Source organism: Protomyctophum parallelum (genome assembly GCF_964188405.1).
Source record: "Protomyctophum parallelum genome assembly, chromosome: 10".
Taxonomy (NCBI): Eukaryota; Metazoa; Chordata; class Actinopteri; order Myctophiformes; family Myctophidae; genus Protomyctophum; species Protomyctophum parallelum.
In genome coordinates, this window is record NC_139704.1 from 49,840,575 (window position 1) to 49,859,079 (window position 18,505).

An 18,505-nucleotide genomic window follows, 5' to 3' on the forward strand; every position below is an offset into this window, starting at 1 on the left:
ACCTCTCTCTCTCTCTCTCTCTCTCTCTCTCTCTCTCTCTCTCTCTCTCTCTCTCTCTCTCTCTCTCTCTCTCTCTCTCTCTCTCTCTCTCTCTCTCTCTCTCTCTCTCTCTACATTTTGTCCCTGACAAAAACAACATGGAAACTAAATTAAAACTAAGCTACGATGACTAAAACTAAGGTGCTATTTACACGAGGATGGTGTTCATAGAAAACGGCAAAATAAAGTACCGTTTGCTGTGGTTGTTTAGACGAGAACCGTGTTCTCATGAGGTGAAAACGCAACAAAGTGAAACCACCTTCCAGAGTGGAAATCTTTGAGAACGCCGTTTTATCCCTTCTCCGTGTAAACAGGCAAAACGGTGAATCCGCAAAACTTATGCCATCATGGCTCACGTTGGCTCACAGCGCATATGTTTATTACATTAATGCAGAGCCATATATGATATAATGGAGTTCCTGAACAAGCCTCCCTCCTCGCCTACAAAGTGCTGCTCATCAGCGATGGTGAATGTAAAACCATGATGTAAATAAAAAGCCTTGTGATAGACCGCAGCCACGGCAGCAGCGTTCATGTAGCCTAATGTATTATAAAATATATACCATCCCGTGGTGTGCTTTGCCTGTCAGTGTCAGCCCAGAGCAGTGTTGCGCCGCTTGCACTGTTTTTTGGAAAATCTAAGCTAGCAAATTTAAGACCATCTCTTCAAAATAAGAGTATCCTCTAGAGTATTGAAAAAAAGTTTAATTTGCACATTAAAACTACAAATTAAGCATTTAAATGATGCTATAAGACACACATTATGTTTCTGTGTTATTTAATTACTTGTTTTTACACAGAAACATAATGTGTGTCTTTACAATAGCTGTAATGTAATAATAATACTAATAATGTAATGTAATCATTATTTAATTAACTACACTTTTATTCTGAAAGCAACCGGATGTCTTCAATTTGCTAGCTCTCAAACAATAAGTTCTAGATTTGCCAAAAAGACGGAGCCGTGTTGCACAGGCTTGCGTGAAGGGGTTCTTCTTCTTGTACGTGGGTGACCTGTCTATTTGGCAGCCCATTATCGCCACCTAGCGACATTATAGCATAATAGCACATAGCATAACGTGTGAGGACGCAACAGGACTTTGCCATTTTCTATGAACACCATCCTCGTGTAAATAGCACCTAAGACTAAATATACTGACACTTTCTAGACTAAAATGTTAGGAAGGGACTATAGTGGACAAGAGATCCAGTATAAGTCATTTTACACTTGGTTGCATGCTGAAAATAGCAGATCTACAAGCTCACAACACGTCGCAGATCGGCTATTTTCAGCGAGTGTATACAGTCGGCCATTACGACGGCATCAAGCAACATCTTGGTCGACTAAATCAACTGTATATTTAGTCGACTAAAACTATAGACTAACACTAAAACACTCCAGGTGACTAAAATGTGACTAAAACTAAATAAACTATTTCAAGGGACTATTATGACTCAAACTAAAATCTAAATTAGCTGTCAAAAACAACACTGCTGGACGCAAGTATCAGTAACCTTCTTTTGGTCTGTGGCAGTGTTGCTTTTGGCAGCAAATTTAGATTTTAGTTTTAGTCATATAGTCTCTTGAATAGTTTATCTTTTAGTTTTAGTCACCTGGAATGTTTTAGTCTTTAGTCTAGTTTTAGTCGACTAAATATCACACGATTTTTGTCGACTAAATCTACAGTTGATTTAGTCGAACAAAATGTATTTTGGTGGGCCTTGATGCCGTTGTAATGACAGTTTTTTTCTCTCGCTGAAAATAGCCGATCTAGAAGCTCACAACGCATCGCAACGCGACGCGTTGTGATCTTGTAGATCAGCTATTTTCAGCATGCAACTAATTGTAAAATGACTTATACTAGATATCTTGTCCACTAGTCCCTTCCTAACATTTTAGTCTAGTTTTATTGTCAATATATTTAGTCAATATTGTCGACTAAATAGGGCGACTGTGGCTCAGGAGGTAGAGCAGGTCGTCCAATGATCCATGGGTCGGCGGTTCGAATCCCGGCTCCTCCTGTCTACATGTGGAAGTGTCCTTGGGCAAAGACACTGAACCCCAAATTGCTCCCGATGTGCTGGTTGGTGCCTTGCATGGTTTCCGCCGCAATCGGTGTATGAATGGGTGAATGTAATGCACAATCTATGTAAAGCGCTTTGGATAAAGGCGCTATATAAATGCACCATTTACCATTTAATATTGTCAATATATTTAGTCTTAGTTTAAGTCGTTATAGCTTAGTTTTCATTTAGTTTTTAGTTCCGTTTTCGCCAGTGCAAAAAGGTAGTCGACGGACATTTATTTTTTGTCATAGTATCAATGGATGAAAACGACACTGCTCTGTGGTCTTTACAGCCGACATGGCAGCAGAATGGTTTGGTAAACAACACTGCTCTGTGGTCTTTACAGCCGACATGGCAGCAGAATGGTTTGGTAAATAACACTGCTCTGTGGTCTTTACAGCCGACATGGCAGCAGAATGGTTTGGTAAACAACACTGCTCTGTGGTCTTTACAGCCAACATGGCAGCAGAATGGTTTGGTAAACAACACTGCTCTGTGGTCTTTACAGCCGACATGGCAGCAGAATGGTTTGGTAAACAACACTGCTCTGTGGTCTTTTACAGCCAACATGGCAGCAGAATGGTTTGGTAAACATCACTGCTCTGTGGTCTTTACAGCCGACATGGCAGCAGAATGGTTTGGTAAACAACACTGCTCTGTGGTCTTTTACAGCCGGTCTTTTACAGCCGACATGGAATCCAACCGTTGCAAACCAAAAACATGCCTTAAAGGTATATTCAGTGATTTCACTCAAAAAACCTTAGGTTTCGTTTTTGGCTGTGGGACCCAGCCTTTCGTCCAATCAGGATAGAGAGTCAAAAACGAAACCTAAGGTTTTTTGACCCCCAGGGGTTAACTGGGGACAGGGAGGAACTCCTTATATGGTCAGCACACTCTATAGTAGGGAGGATTACCACAACAAAACAAAAAAATAAGTGATATTTGAATTAAGTGAAATCACTGAATATACCTTTAACGGTTACCCATTTAGACCTGAGGACGATTCTACAAATGTCTTCTAAGTTTTCTGAAAAATCTATGTTTCTATGTCAGTCATTCTCAAACAATTTCATGTCAAGGACTCCCAAAAATAATATATGTAATTGGCCGCCGACCCCCATCTGAAAATATTGGGACCTCACAGAAGCAAAGATAGGAGTTAAAAACATTCACTCTGAAAGAATATCCAGGTGTATTCAAAGATATGTGCCACATTTTCTTGATTTTTCAAAAATAGCAGACCTACAAGCTCGTAGTGCAGCAACGCGCTACGAGCTTGTAAAGTATAACATAATGCCTAAATCACCCGCCTGCCCAGAATGGGTTGAGGAAGGCAGAACATGCGTTGCATTAACCCATTCTGAACGGGCACCCATTTTGGTGTTAGCATCATGTCATGCTTTAGCTATTGAAAAATAGCAGATCTACAAGCTCATATCGCGCCACCGAGTGGCGCGATACGAGCTTGTAGGTCTGCTATTTTTTGAAAAATCGAAGAACAACTGACATTTTTAGAATCTGATCTCAGGTCAGAATGGGTTCGTCAGACCAGTGTGTGTCCAGTGGAAAACCTCGTATGAATCTGATCTCAGGTCAGAATGGGTTAACTGTAGCATGGTATTTGTGATATATTGAAGTTGGCTAACTGCCAGTGCAGCCCAGGCCTGCAGAGGGCAGCAACGGACTGTCTTGGGGGGGTTGCTGTGGGTTATAGCAGGTGAAGATGTATCCTTGTGTACCCAGAAGTGATGCGTGCGACGGCCCGTTGCCCGGGCGGGCGGACGGGACGAGGTTTTTAGCGTAATTATCGCGCGGCGGGTGGGACGGGTCATTCCGGAAAAGGAGGGTAAAAACTAGGGCCGGGACTAATTGCGATTAATTTAGATGAATTAACTACAGAGAAATTAATCGCGATTAACTACAGATAAATTAATCGCACCTTTTTTTTCAACGCGGAACGTTTCTCACTGGGCGCTTTTCTATAGTACTGAAAAGTGGAAATAATAAAAAGTCACCCCATTTTGTGTTGCCTAGAACTGGAGATCTGACCAAAAACAGTAACAATATGAAGTAAGTACAGCTTTGTGATGTCACTGAGATGTACTTGTTACTGTTACTAATTTTTTTCCAGACCTCCAGTTCTAGGCAACACAGAATGGGGTGACTTTTTATTATTATTTCCACAACAGGTATATTAATGACAGTAAGATGTTGAAAATGAGTGGTATCCTGTAGTCACTATTCATTGATTCACTGGGAGACCAAAAAACATAAAAAAAAAGGTTTCTCGCTGTTCTCGGGTTGAATATTGATATGCGATTAAAATGCGATTAATCTAGATTAATTAATCGCAAAGCCTCTGATTAATTAGATTAATTTTTTTAATCGAGTCCCAGCTCTAGTAAAAACAGCATTCCGCTACCTGCTCCCCTGTCTCTACTCCTGAAACCATCAGCTTGTTCTGTTGTCCATCAATGTGTTGCTAATGAAAGGGGGCTTCAGCCCCTCAATGTGTTGCTAATGAAAGGGGGCTTCAGCCCCTCAATGTGTTGCTAATGAAAGGGGGCTTTAGCCCCTCAATGTGTTGCTAATGAAAGGGGGCTTCAGCCCCTCAATGTGTTGCTAATGAAAGGGGGCTTCAGCCCCTCAATGTTTTGCTAATGAAAGGGGGCTTTAGCCCCTCAATGTGTTGCTAATGAAAGGGGGCTTTAGCCCCTCGCCTGGGCTAAAGAGAGAGAGAGAAAAGTGTCCTCTCCGTCCTGAACTGGAATGTAGCATTTTATGTGGAAAGAATTCCCCTCTCGCCCCATCTGACGGATTAACCCCCCGAGGGCCCCTGGGCCGGTAATTTTTGCAGGGCCCCCATAGCGTGCGTGCGTGCAAAATGTAGGTGTTTTTCCGTGTTTTTATCATCTTTTTGACCTAAATTTAACAAAATCAATGGCCAATGAAGGGCCCCAGGAGCCCTTTTCAGGGCGTCAAACCTAGTACCTCACGGTCCAATTTCCCCGAAGGGCCCCTGAGAGCCAAGGGCCCCTGGGCCACGGCCCCACTGGCCCAATGGCTAATTTGTCCCTGCATCTGAGGCTCTTGAGTCTGAACCTGGCCGCGCATCTGCACTACATCCTTCTTAACCTGAGAACACATTCTACAAATGCCTTCTTAAATCCTGACCGTTTCCTGAAAAACGCATGTTTCTATATGTCAGTGGTTCTCTAACGCATTCCTGTCAAGGACCCCCTAAAATATACCCATCTGAAAATATTTTGTCCCCCCCCCCCCAGAAGCAAAGATTTGAGTAAAAAAAAGAATATAATATTCAAAGATCTGTGCCACATTTTCACAAAATTTCAAAAATAGCAGACCTGTCCCGACAAGCTTGTAGATCTGCTATTTTTAAATAGTTAAATATTGCTTAAAACACCAAAAGGGGTTCCCACCCAGAATGGGTTAATTAGCGCGGTGCTGTGCTAGGCCTGCAGGCGTGGAGCGCGCGCACGCTCACAGTCATCTATGTGTGTGTAAGTTTTATATGTTCATTAAAATGATTGGTTAGGACTCGTGCAGGAACGAGGGACCGTCACCTCTCTCTCTCTCTCTCTCTCTCTCTCTCTCTCTCTCTCTCTACATTTTGTCCCTGACAAAAACTACATGGAAACTAAATGAAAACTAAGCTACGATGACTAAAACTAAGGTGCTATTTACACGAGGATGGTGTTCATAGAAAACGGCAAAATAAAGTACCGTTTGCTGTGGTTGTTTAGACGAGAACCGTGTTCTCATGAGGTGAAAACGCAACAAAGTGAAACCACCTTCCAGAGTGGAGATCTTTGAGAACGCCGTTTTATCCCTTCTCCGTGTAAACAGGCAAAACGGTGAATCCGCAAAACTTATGCCATCATGGCTCACGTTGGCTCACAGCGCATATGTTTATTACATTGATGCAGAGCCATATCATTATGATATAATGGAGTTCCTGAACAAGCCTCCCTCCTCGCCTACAAAGTGATGCTCATCAGCGATGTTGAATGTAAAACCATGATGTAAATAAAAAGCCTTGTGATAGACGGCAGCCACGGCAGCAGCGTTTATGTAGCCTAATGTATTATAAAATATATACCATCCCGTGGTGTGCTTTGCCTGTCAGTGTCAGCCCAGAGCAGTGTTGCGCCGCTTGCACTGTTTTTTGGAAAATCTAAGCTAGCAAATTTAAGACCATCTCTTCAAAATAAGAGTATCCTCTAGAGTATTGAAAAAAAGTTTAATTTGCACATTAAAACTACAAATTAAGCATTTAAATGATGCTATAAGACACACATTATGTTTCTGTGTTATTTAATTACTTGTTTTTACACAGAAACATAATGTGTGTCTTTACAATAGCTGTAATGTAATAATAATACTAATAATGTAATGTAATCATTATTTAATTAACTACACTTTTATTCTGAAAGCAACCGGATGTCTTAAATTTGCTAGCTCTCAAACAAGAAGTTCTAGATTTGCCAAAAAGACGGAGCCGTGTTGCGCAGGCTTGCGTGAAGGGGTTCTTCTTCTTGTACGTGGGTGACCTGTCTATTTGGCAGCCCATTATCGCCACCTAGCGACATTATAGCATAATAGCACATTATAGCATAACGTGTGAGGACGCAACAGGACTTTGCCATTTTCTATGAACACCATCCTCGTGTAAATAGCACCTAAGACTAAATATACTGACACTTTCTAGACTAAAATGTTAGGAAGGGACTCTAGTGGACAAGAGATCCAGTATAAGTCATTTTACACTTGGTTGCATGCTGAAAATAGCAGATCTACAAGCTCACAACACGTCGCAGATCGGCTATTTTCAGCGAGTGTATACAGTCGGCCATTACGACGGCATCAAGCAACATCTTGGTCGACTAAATCAACTGTATATTTAGTCGACTAAAACTATAGACTAACACTAAAACACTCCAGGTGACTAAAATATTATGTAACTAAAACTAAATAAACTATTTCAAGAGACTATTATGACTAAAAATAAAATCAAAATTAGCTGTCAAAAACAACACTGCTGGACGCAAGTATCAGTAACCTTCTTTTGGTCTGTGGCAGTGTTGTTTTTGGCAGCAAATTTAGATTTTAGTTTTAGTCATAATAGTCTCTTGAATAGTTTATCTTTTAGTTTTAGTCACCTGGAATGTTTTAGTCTTTAGTCTAGTTTTAGTCGACTAAATATCACACGATTTTTGTCGACTAAATCTACAGTTGATTTAGTCGAATAAAATGTATTTTGGTGGGCCTTGATGCCGTCGTAATGACAGTTTTTTTTTCTCTTGCTGAAAATAGCTGATCTAGAAGCTCACAACGCATCGCAACGCGACGCGTTGTGATCTTGTAGATCAGCTATTTTCAGCATGCAACTAATTGTAAAATGACTTGTACTAGATATCTTGTCCACTAGTCCCTTCCTAACATTTTAGTCTAGTTTTTATTTGTTGACGGAATTGTCAATATATTTAGTCTTAGTTTTAGTCGTCATAGCTTAGTTTTCATTTAGTTTTTAATTCAGTTTTCGCCAGTGCAAACGTCGACGGACATTTATTTTTTGTCATAGTATCAATGGATGAAAACGACACTGCTCTGTGGTCTTTACAGCCGACATGGCAGCAGAATGGTTTGGTAAACAACACTGCTCTGTGGTCTTTTACAGCCGACATGGCAGCAGAATGGTTTGGTAAACAACACTGCTCTGTGGTCTTTACAGCCGACATGGCAGCAGAATGGTTTGGTAAATAACACTGCTCTGTGGTCTTTTACAGCCAACATGGCAGCAGAATGGTTTGGTAAACAACACTGCTCTGTGGTCTTTACAGCCGACATGGCAGCAGAATGGTTTGGTAAACAACACTGCTCTGTGGTCTTTTACAGCCAACATGGCAGCAGAATGGTTTGGTAAACATCACTGCTCTGTGGTCTTTACAGCCGACATGGCAGCAGAATGGTTTGGTAAACAACACTGCTCTGTGGTCTTTTACAGCCGACATGGCAGCAGAATGGTTTGGTAAACAACACTGCTCTGTGGTCTTTTACAGCCGGTCTTTTACAGCCGACATGGAATCCAACCGTTGCAAACCAAAAACATGCCTTAAAGGTATATTCAGTGATTTCACTCAAAAAACCTTAGGTTTCGTTTTTGGCTGTGGGACCCAGCCTTTCGTCCAATCAGGATAGAGAGTCAAAAACGAAACCTAAGGTTTTTTGACCCCCAGGGGTTAACTGGGGACAGGGAGGAACTCCTTATATGGTCAGCACACTCTATAGTAGGGAGGATTACCACAACAAAACAAAAAAATAAGTGATATTTGAATTAAGTGAAATCACTGAATATACCTTTAACGGTTACCCATTTAGACCTGAGGACGATTCTACAAATGTCTTCTAAGTTTTCTGAAAAATCTATGTTTCTATGTCAGTCATTCTCAAACAATTTCATGTCAAGGACTCCCAAAAATAATATATGTAATTGGCCGCCGACCCCCATCTGAAAATATTGGGACCTCACAGAAGCAAAGATAGGAGTTAAAAACATTCACTCTGAAAGAATATCCAGGTGTATTCAAAGATATGTGCCACATTTTCTTGATTTTTCAAAAATAGCAGACCTACAAGCTCGTAGTGCAGCAACGCGCTACGAGCTTGTAAAGTATAACATAATGCCTAAATCACCCGCCTGCCCAGAATGGGTTGAGGAAGGCAGAACATGCGTTGCATTAACCCATTCTGAACGGGCACCCATTTTGGTGTTAGCATCATGTCATGCTTTAGCTATTGAAAAATAGCAGATCTACAAGCTCATATCGCGCCACCGAGTGGCGCGATACGAGCTTGTAGGTCTGCTATTTTTTGAAAAATCGAAGAACAACTGACATTTTTAGAATCTGATCTCAGGTCAGAATGGGTTCGTCAGACCAGTGTGTGTCCAGTGGAAAACCTCGTATGAATCTGATCTCAGGTCAGAATGGGTTAACTGTAGCATGGTATTTGTGATATATTGAAGTTGGCTAACTGCCAGTGCAGCCCAGGCCTGCAGAGGGCAGCAACGGACTGTCTTGGGGGGGTTGCTGTGGGTTATAGCAGGTGAAGATGTATCCTTGTGTACCCAGAAGTGATGCGTGCGACGGCCCGTTGCCCGGGCGGGCGGACGGGACGAGGTTTTTAGCGTAATTATCGCGCGGCGGGTGGGACGGGTCATTCCGGAAAAGGAGGGTAAAAACTAGGGCCGGGACTAATTGCGATTAATTTAGATGAATTAACTACAGAGAAATTAATCGCGATTAACTACAGATAAATTAATCGCACCTTTTTTTTCAACGCGGAACGTTTCTCACTGGGCGCTTTTCTATAGTACTGAAAAGTGGAAATAATAAAAAGTCACCCCATTTTGTGTTGCCTAGAACTGGAGATCTGACCAAAAACAGTAACAATATGAAGTAAGTACAGCTTTGTGATGTCACTGAGATGTACTTGTTACTGTTACTAATTTTTTTCCAGACCTCCAGTTCTAGGCAACACAGAATGGGGTGACTTTTTATTATTATTTCCACAACAGGTATATTAATGACAGTAAGATGTTGAAAATGAGTGGTATCCTGTAGTCACTATTCATTGATTCACTGGGAGACCAAAAAACATAAAAAAAAAGGTTTCTCGCTGTTCTCGGGTTGAATATTGATATGCGATTAAAATGCGATTAATCTAGATTAATTAATCGCAAAGCCTCTGATTAATTAGATTAATTTTTTTAATCGAGTCCCAGCTCTAGTAAAAACAGCATTCCGCTACCTGCTCCCCTGTCTCTACTCCTGAAACCATCAGCTTGTTCTGTTGTCCATCAATGTGTTGCTAATGAAAGGGGGCTTCAGCCCCTCAATGTGTTGCTAATGAAAGGGGGCTTCAGCCCCTCAATGTGTTGCTAATGAAAGGGGGCTTTAGCCCCTCAATGTGTTGCTAATGAAAGGGGGCTTCAGCCCCTCAATGTGTTGCTAATGAAAGGGGGCTTCAGCCCCTCAATGTTTTGCTAATGAAAGGGGGCTTTAGCCCCTCAATGTGTTGCTAATGAAAGGGGGCTTTAGCCCCTCGCCTGGGCTAAAGAGAGAGAGAGAAAAGTGTCCTCTCCGTCCTGAACTGGAATGTAGCATTTTATGTGGAAAGAATTCCCCTCTCGCCCCATCTGACGGATTAACCCCCCGAGGGCCCCTGGGCCGGTAATTTTTGCAGGGCCCCCATAGCGTGCGTGCGTGCAAAATGTAGGTGTTTTTCCGTGTTTTTATCATCTTTTTGACCTAAATTTAACAAAATCAATGGCCAATGAAGGGCCCCAGGAGCCCTTTTCAGGGCGTCAAACCTAGTACCTCACGGTCCAATTTCCCCGAAGGGCCCCTGAGAGCCAAGGGCCCCTGGGCCACGGCCCCACTGGCCCAATGGCTAATTTGTCCCTGCATCTGAGGCTCTTGAGTCTGAACCTGGCCGCGCATCTGCACTACATCCTTCTTAACCTGAGAACACATTCTACAAATGCCTTCTTAAATCCTGACCGTTTCCTGAAAAACGCATGTTTCTATATGTCAGTGGTTCTCTAACGCATTCCTGTCAAGGACCCCCTAAAATATACCCATCTGAAAATATTTTGTCCCCCCCCCCCCAGAAGCAAAGATTTGAGTAAAAAAAAGAATATAATATTCAAAGATCTGTGCCACATTTTCACAAAATTTCAAAAATAGCAGACCTGTCCCGACAAGCTTGTAGATCTGCTATTTTTAAATAGTTAAATATTGCTTAAAACACCAAAAGGGGTTCCCACCCAGAATGGGTTAATTAGCGCGGTGCTGTGCTAGGCCTGCAGGCGTGGAGCGCGCGCACGCTCACAGTCATCTATGTGTGTGTAAGTTTTATATGTTCATTAAAATGATTGGTTAGGACTCGTGCAGGAACGAGGGACCGTCACCTCTCTCTCTCTCTCTCTCTCTCTCTCTACATTTTGTCCCTGACAAAAACTACATGGAAACTAAATGAAAACTAAGCTACGATGACTAAAACTAAGGTGCTATTTACACGAGGATGGTGTTCATAGAAAACGGCAAAATAAAGTACCGTTTGCTGTGGTTGTTTAGACGAGAACCGTGTTCTCATGAGGTGAAAACGCAACAAAGTGAAACCACCTTCCAGAGTGGAGATCTTTGAGAACGCCGTTTTATCCCTTCTCCGTGTAAACAGGCAAAACGGTGAATCCGCAAAACTTATGCCATCATGGCTCACGTTGGCTCACAGCGCATATGTTTATTACATTGATGCAGAGCCATATCATTATGATATAATGGAGTTCCTGAACAAGCCTCCCTCCTCGCCTACAAAGTGATGCTCATCAGCGATGTTGAATGTAAAACCATGATGTAAATAAAAAGCCTTGTGATAGACGGCAGCCACGGCAGCAGCGTTCATGTAGCCTAATGTATTATAAAATATATACCATCCCGTGGTGTGCTTTGCCTGTCAGTGTCAGCCCAGAGCAGTGTTGCGCCGCTTGCACTGTTTTTTGGCAAATCTAAGCTAGCAAATTTAAGACCACCTCTTCAAAATAAGAGTATCCTCTAGAGTATTGAAAAAAAGTTTAATTTGCACATTAAAACTACAAATTAAGCATTTAAATGATGCTATAAGACACACATTATGTTTCTGTGTTATTTAATTACTTGTTTTTACACAGAAACATAATGTGTGTCTTTACAATAGCTGTAATGTAATAATAATACTAATAATGTAATGTAATCATTATTTAATTAACTACACTTTTATTCTGAAAGCAACCGGATGTCTTAAATTTGCTAGCTCTCAAACAAGAAGTTCTAGATTTGCCAAAAAGACGGAGCCGTGTTGCGCAGGCTTGCGTGAAGGGGTTCTTCTTCTTGTACGTGGGTGACCTGTCTATTTGGCAGCCCGTTATCGCCACCTAGCGACATTATAGCATAATAGCACATTATAGCATAACGTGTGAGGACGCAACAGGACTTTGCCATTTTCTATGAACACCATCCTCGTGTAAATAGCACCTAAGACTAAATATACTGACACTTTCTAGACTAAAATGTTAGGAAGGGACTCTAGTGGACAAGAGATCCAGTATAAGTCATTTTACACTTGGTTGCATGCTGAAAATAGCAGATCTACAAGCTCACAACACGTCGCAGATCGGCTATTTTCAGCGAGTGTATACAGTCGGCCATTACGACGGCATCAAGCAACATCTTGGTCGACTAAATCAACTGTATATTTAGTCTACTAAAACTATAGACTAACACTAAAACACTCCAGGTGACTAAAATGTGACTAAAACTAAATAAACTATTTCAAGGGACTATTATGACTCAAACTAAAATCTAAATTAGCTGTCAAAAACAACACTGCTGGACGCAAGTATCAGTAACCTTCTTTTGGTCTGTGGCAGTGTTGTTTTTGGCAGCAAATTTAGATTTTAGTTTTAGTCATATAGTCTCTTGAATAGTTTATCTTTTAGTTTTAGTCACCTGGAATGTTTTAGTCTTTAGTCTAGTTTTAGTCGACTAAATATCACACGCGATTTTTGTCGACTAAATCTACAGTTGATTTAGTCGAACAAAATGTATTTTGGTGGGCCTTGATGCCGTCGTAATGACAGTTTTTTTCTCTCGCTGAAAATAGCCGATCTAGAAGCTCACAACGCATCGCAACGCGACGCGTTGTGATCTTGTAGATCAGCTATTTTCAGCATGCAACTAATTGTAAAATGACTTATACTAGATCTCTTGTCCACTAGTCCCTTCCTAACATTTTAGTCTAGTTTTTATTTGTTGACGAAATTGTCAATATATTTAGTCTTAGTTTTAGTCGTCATAGCTTAGTTTTCATTTAGTTTTTAATTCAGTTTTCGCCAGTGCAAACTGAAAGATTTGAGTTAAAAAAAGAATATAATATTCAAAGATCTGTGCCACATTTTCACAAAATTTCAAAAATAGCAGACCTGGCCCGACAAGCTTGTAGATCTGCTATTTTTAAATAGTTAAATATAGCTTAAAACACCAAAAGGGGTTCCCACCCAGAATGGGTTAATTAGCGCGGTGCTGTGCTAGGCCTGCAGGCGTGGAGCGCGCGCACGCTCACAGTCATCTGTGTGTGTGTGAGTTTTATATGTTCATTAAAATGATTGGTTAGGACTCGTGCAGGAACGAGGGACCGTCACCTATCTCTCTCTCTCTCTCTCTCTCTCTCTCTCTCTCTCTCTCTCTCTCTCTCTCTCTCTCTCTCTCTCTCTCTCTCTCTCTCTCTCTCTCTACATTTTGTCCCTGACAAAAACTACATGGAAACTAAATGAAAACTAAGCTACGATGACTAAAACTAAGGTGCTATTTACACGAGGATGGTGTTCATAGAAAACGGCAAAATAAAGTACCGTTTGCTGTGGTTGTTTAGACGAGAACCGTGTTCTCATGAGGTGAAAACGCAACAAAGTGAAACCACCTTCCAGAGTGGAGATCTTTGAGATCTTTATCCCTTCTCCGTGTAAACAGGCAAAACGGTGAATCCGCAAAACTTATGCCATCATGGCTCACGTTGGCTCACAGCGCATATGTTTATTACATGAATGCAGAGCCATATATGATATAATGGAGTTCCTGAACAAGCCTCCCTCCTCGCCTACAAAGTGCTGCTCATCAGCGATGTTGAATGTAAAACCATGATGTAAATAAAAAGCCTTGTGATAGACGGCAGCCACGGCAGCAGCGTTCATGTAGCCTAATGTATTATAAAATATATACCATCCCGTGGTGTGCTTTGCCTGTCAGTGTCAGCCCAGAGCAGTGTTGCGCCGCTTGCACTGTTTTTTGGCAAATCTAAGCTAGCAAATTTAAGACCATCTCTTCAAAATAAGAGTATCCTCTAGAGTATTGAAAAAAAGTTTAATTTGCACATTAAAACTACAAATTAAGCATTTAAATGATGCTATAAGACACACATTATGTTTCTGTGTTATTTAATTACTTGTTTTTACACAGAAACATAATGTGTGTCTTTACAATAGCTGTAATGTAATAATAATACTAATAATGTAATGTAATCATTATTTAATTAACTACACTTTTATTCTGAAAGCAACCGGATGTCTTAAATTTGCTAGCTCTCAAACAAGAAGTTCTAGATTAGCCAAAAAGACGGAGCCGTGTTGCGCAGGCTTGCGTGAAGGGGTTCTTCTTCTTGTACGTGGGTGACCTGTCTATTTGGCAGCCCGTTATCGCCACCTAGCGACATTATAGCATAATAGCACATTATAGCATAACGTGTGAGGACGCAACAGGACTTTGCCATTTTCTATGAACACCATCCTCGTGTAAATAGCACCTAAGACTAAATATACTGACACTTTCTAGACTAAAATGTTAGGAAGGGACTCTAGTGGACAAGAGATCCAGTATAAGTCATTTTACACTTGGTTGCATGCTGAAAATAGCAGATCTACAAGCTCACAACACGTCGCAGATCGGCTATTTTCAGCGAGTGTATACAGTCGGCCAGTACGACGGCATCAAGACACATCTTGGTCGGCTAAATCAACTGTATATTTAGTCGACTAAAACTATAGACTAACACTAAAACACTCCAGGTGACTAAAATGTGACTAAAACTAAATAAACTATTTCAAGGGACTATTATGACTCAAACTAAAATCAAAATTAGCTGTCAAAAACAACACTGCTGGACGCAAGTATCAGTAACCTTCTTTTGGTCTGTGGCAGTGTTGTTTTTGGCAGCTTAGATTTTAGTTTTAGTCATATAGTCTCTTGAATAGTTTATCTTTTAGTTTTAGTCACCTGGAATGTTTTAGTCTTTAGTCTAGTTTTAGTCGACTAAATATCACACGATTTTTGTCGACTAAATCTACAGTTGATTTAGTCGAACAAAATGTATTTTGGTGGGCCTTGATGCCGTCGTAATGAGAGTTTTTTTTTCTCTCGCTGAAAATAGCCGATCTAGAAGCTCACAACGCATCGCAACGCGACGCGTTGTGATCTTGTAGATCAGCTATTTTCAGCATGCAACTAATTGTAAAATGACTTATACTAGATATCTTGTCCACTAGTCCCTTCCTAACATTTTAGTCAATATATTTAGTCAATATTGTCGACTAAAAAGGGCGACTGTGGCTCAGGAGGTAGAGCAGGTCGTCCAATGATCCATGGGTCGGCGGTTCGAATCCCGGCTCCTCCTGTCTACATGTGGAAGTGTCCTTGGGCAAAGACACTGAACCCCAAATTGCTCCCGATGTGCTGGTTGGTGCCTTGCATGGTTTCCGCCGCAATCGGTGTATGAATGTGTGTGTGAATGGGTGAATGTAATGCACAATCTATGTAAAGCGCCTTGGATAAAGGCGCTATATAAATGCACCATTTACCATTTAATATTGTCAATATATTTAGTCTTAGTTTTAATCGTCATAGCTTAGTTTTCATTTAGTTTTTAATTCCGTTTTCGCCAGGGGAAAAAGGTAGTCGACGGACATTTATTTTTTGTCATAGTATCAATGGATGAAAACAACACTGCTCTGTGGTCTTTTACAGCCGACATGGCAGCAGAATGGTTTGGTAAACAACACTGCTCTGTGGTCTTTTACAGCCAACATGGCAGCAGAATGGTTTGGTAAACAACACTGCTCTGTGGTCTTTTACAGCCAACATTGCAGTAGAATGGGATGGTAGACCCGGAACGGAAGACCTGGAATACTACGGGACGTTTATAAACCGCTCCACACTGGACACACACACCGGACGGCTGGCCATCGACAACATGACCGCAGAAGACATCGGGCTGTATTATGTGGAGTTCAACGAAAGACGTCACAACAAGACTTTCCTGGTTAAAGAGATGAGTAAGTATGACTTACCTGTTTAACCCATTCTGACCTGAGATCAGATTCATAACGAGGTTTCCACTGGACACACACTGGTCTGATTAACCCATTCTGACCTGAGATCAGATTCTAGAAATGTCAGTCGTTCTTCGATTTTTCAAAAAATAGCAGACCCACAAGCTCGTATCGCGCCACTCGGTGGCGCGATATGAGCTTGTAGATCTGCTATTTTTCAATAGCTAAAGCATAACATGATGCCAACACCAAAATGGGTGCCCGGTCAGAATGGGTTAAAGAGATGAGTAAGTATGACTCACTACAATACTCATTGGCTGTCCTTTAATGATGTTTTTTTTATTTTATATTATCGATACATTTATTTAACTCATTTAGACCTGAGGACGATTCTACTAAAGTCTTTCTTCTTATAAACTAGTCAACTAGTGCCAGCATGATCAACTAGTGGATTTACTGGTCGACTAGTTGAAAAGTCATGCTTCCGAAGAAGCCCCGCCCATTATGGACTTACAGGACACTTTTGTTTACATAAACAATGACAATAAACCAGGGACGGATTAACCCCTACGAGGGCCCCTGGGCCGGTAATATTTGCGCGGCCCCCTTAGCGCGCGTGCGCGCGACATTTTCATGTTTTTATCATCATTTTATCATCATTTTAAACTAAATTTAACAAAATCAACAGCCAATGAAAGGCCCCAGGAGCCCTTTTCAGGGCGTCAAACCTAGTACCTCACGGTCCAATTTCCCAGAAGGGCCCCTGAGAGCCAAGGGGCCGAGAGCCAAGGGGCCCTGGGCCACGGCACCACTGGCCCAATGGCTAATTTGTCCCTGCAATAAACCCACATGACGCTTTGCAAACAATGATCAAGTGAATGCTAAACTGACAATCCAGATCAAGGCAGATTACATAATTAAGCAATATTACACGAGATGTAATATTGCTGACTGCTCACGTTAAACCACACCCTCTTGTGTAATATTGCAATCGTATAACAGTTACCCTTAAAACTAAGAAAATCGCTGAAAAAACATATTTTTTTAATGACAGATGTGGTCACTACGACCACACATCTCCCAAGAAACTAGCTATAGCCTAGCCGCCGACTTTGCTGCGCTCTGGGAGAACAGAGCAGCTGAATTATTTGTTTTGATTAGGTGTGGAGTGGTGCTCGTTTGAACACATGTACACATGACACATGACACATGTACACATGACACATGTACACATGACACATGACACATACCTACTACGACCTGTGGTATATTCAGGGCTGCACACAACTTTTTTGGTCTAGTACTCAGAGGAGCACCTGGAGGAGTTACTTGGTGCTCCTAAAATGCGGCGACCCGTCTCGCCGGATGGATAAAAGAGGGATGCATGAATAACTTATAGCAAAACGATATTTATTGGATAAGTGGGGACTGGGGAGTCAATGGCGAGTATTGCAACTCTAGATTCATCCCATTATACAAATAAATCTAGAGTTGCAAATTGCAGCTATAGGTCCATGTGTATTCCAGCCCTATATGCATATTTTAATACAAACTTCTTAATACTATGAGGATAATATGAGCATCAAAGCAATATTTAGATACTTTTCTTTATTTAAATAGCCGATCTACTAGCTCACAACGTGTTGCGGAGGCGACACGTTGTGAGCTTGCAGTTCAGCTATTGCCTATTTGTTTAACATACGACACGTCGTACGGCGAAGCATACGTCAGGCTTCCCTCTTGTTTTTAGCCGAGGCGATGTCCACAGTCAACACAGAGTCAAGACAGTCAGACACACATGGCTCCTCTGTGCAAAATAAACAGTGTACACTACCCGACTTTACGATAATAAGGGACAGTATGTCGGGACACGCTGTTATCATGTTGATAAGCTTCATATTGTGCAGCAGTGCCAGTCCGTGAGAGACGGCATCGCACACGAGCAACTTGCTCCAGCACCCGGAAAACAAGCAGTGAGCAGCTTGGAATCCTCCCCATAGAGTGGATCCTCCCTCGTTTGACTAAGGACGCGCTGTGATTAGCCACAATGGCCAGTGCACTTGTGCAAGACGTGCTGTGTAGCCAGTAGTAGCTACTTTGAGTGGCAGTCAGTGGAAAATGCTCTCGCCACAGAATGTGCTAGTATTCTGGCCATGATAATAATTCTGTGCGGCCCCAGCTGTTGGTACGCAGAAGCGCTTCCCGGCGCTTGATTGACAGCGCATTATGAATTTTGACGGTGCATGCGCACTGGCGCACTGGCGCACCACTTATGTGCAGCCCTGGGTATATTATATATACACCATTAGGCGTGTGACAGGAGACACATGTACCTACTACGACCTGTGGTATATTATTAGGGGTGTCAAGAAAAATCGATTCGAATTAGAATCGCGATTCCCGTTATGAACGATTCAAAATCGATTCATAATTTCCAAAAATTGATTTTTTTATTATTAT

At 41.6% G+C, this 18,505-nt stretch overlaps 1 protein-coding gene across 1 annotated transcript in view; it reads left to right on the top strand.

Annotated features, from left to right (window-relative positions):
* The window catches only part of LOC310865894 (uncharacterized protein), a gene marked incomplete at its 5' end in the record, with an annotated part of 58,775 nt that overhangs the window by 19,682 nt on the left and 20,588 nt on the right, over nt 1-18,505 (top strand). Inside the window, one exon of the mRNA XM_083775098.1 lies at nt 15,851-16,048. Coding sequence (XP_083631224.1) covers nt 15,851-16,048 — 198 coding nt within the window. The remainder of the gene's footprint in view (nt 1-15,850; nt 16,049-18,505) is intronic.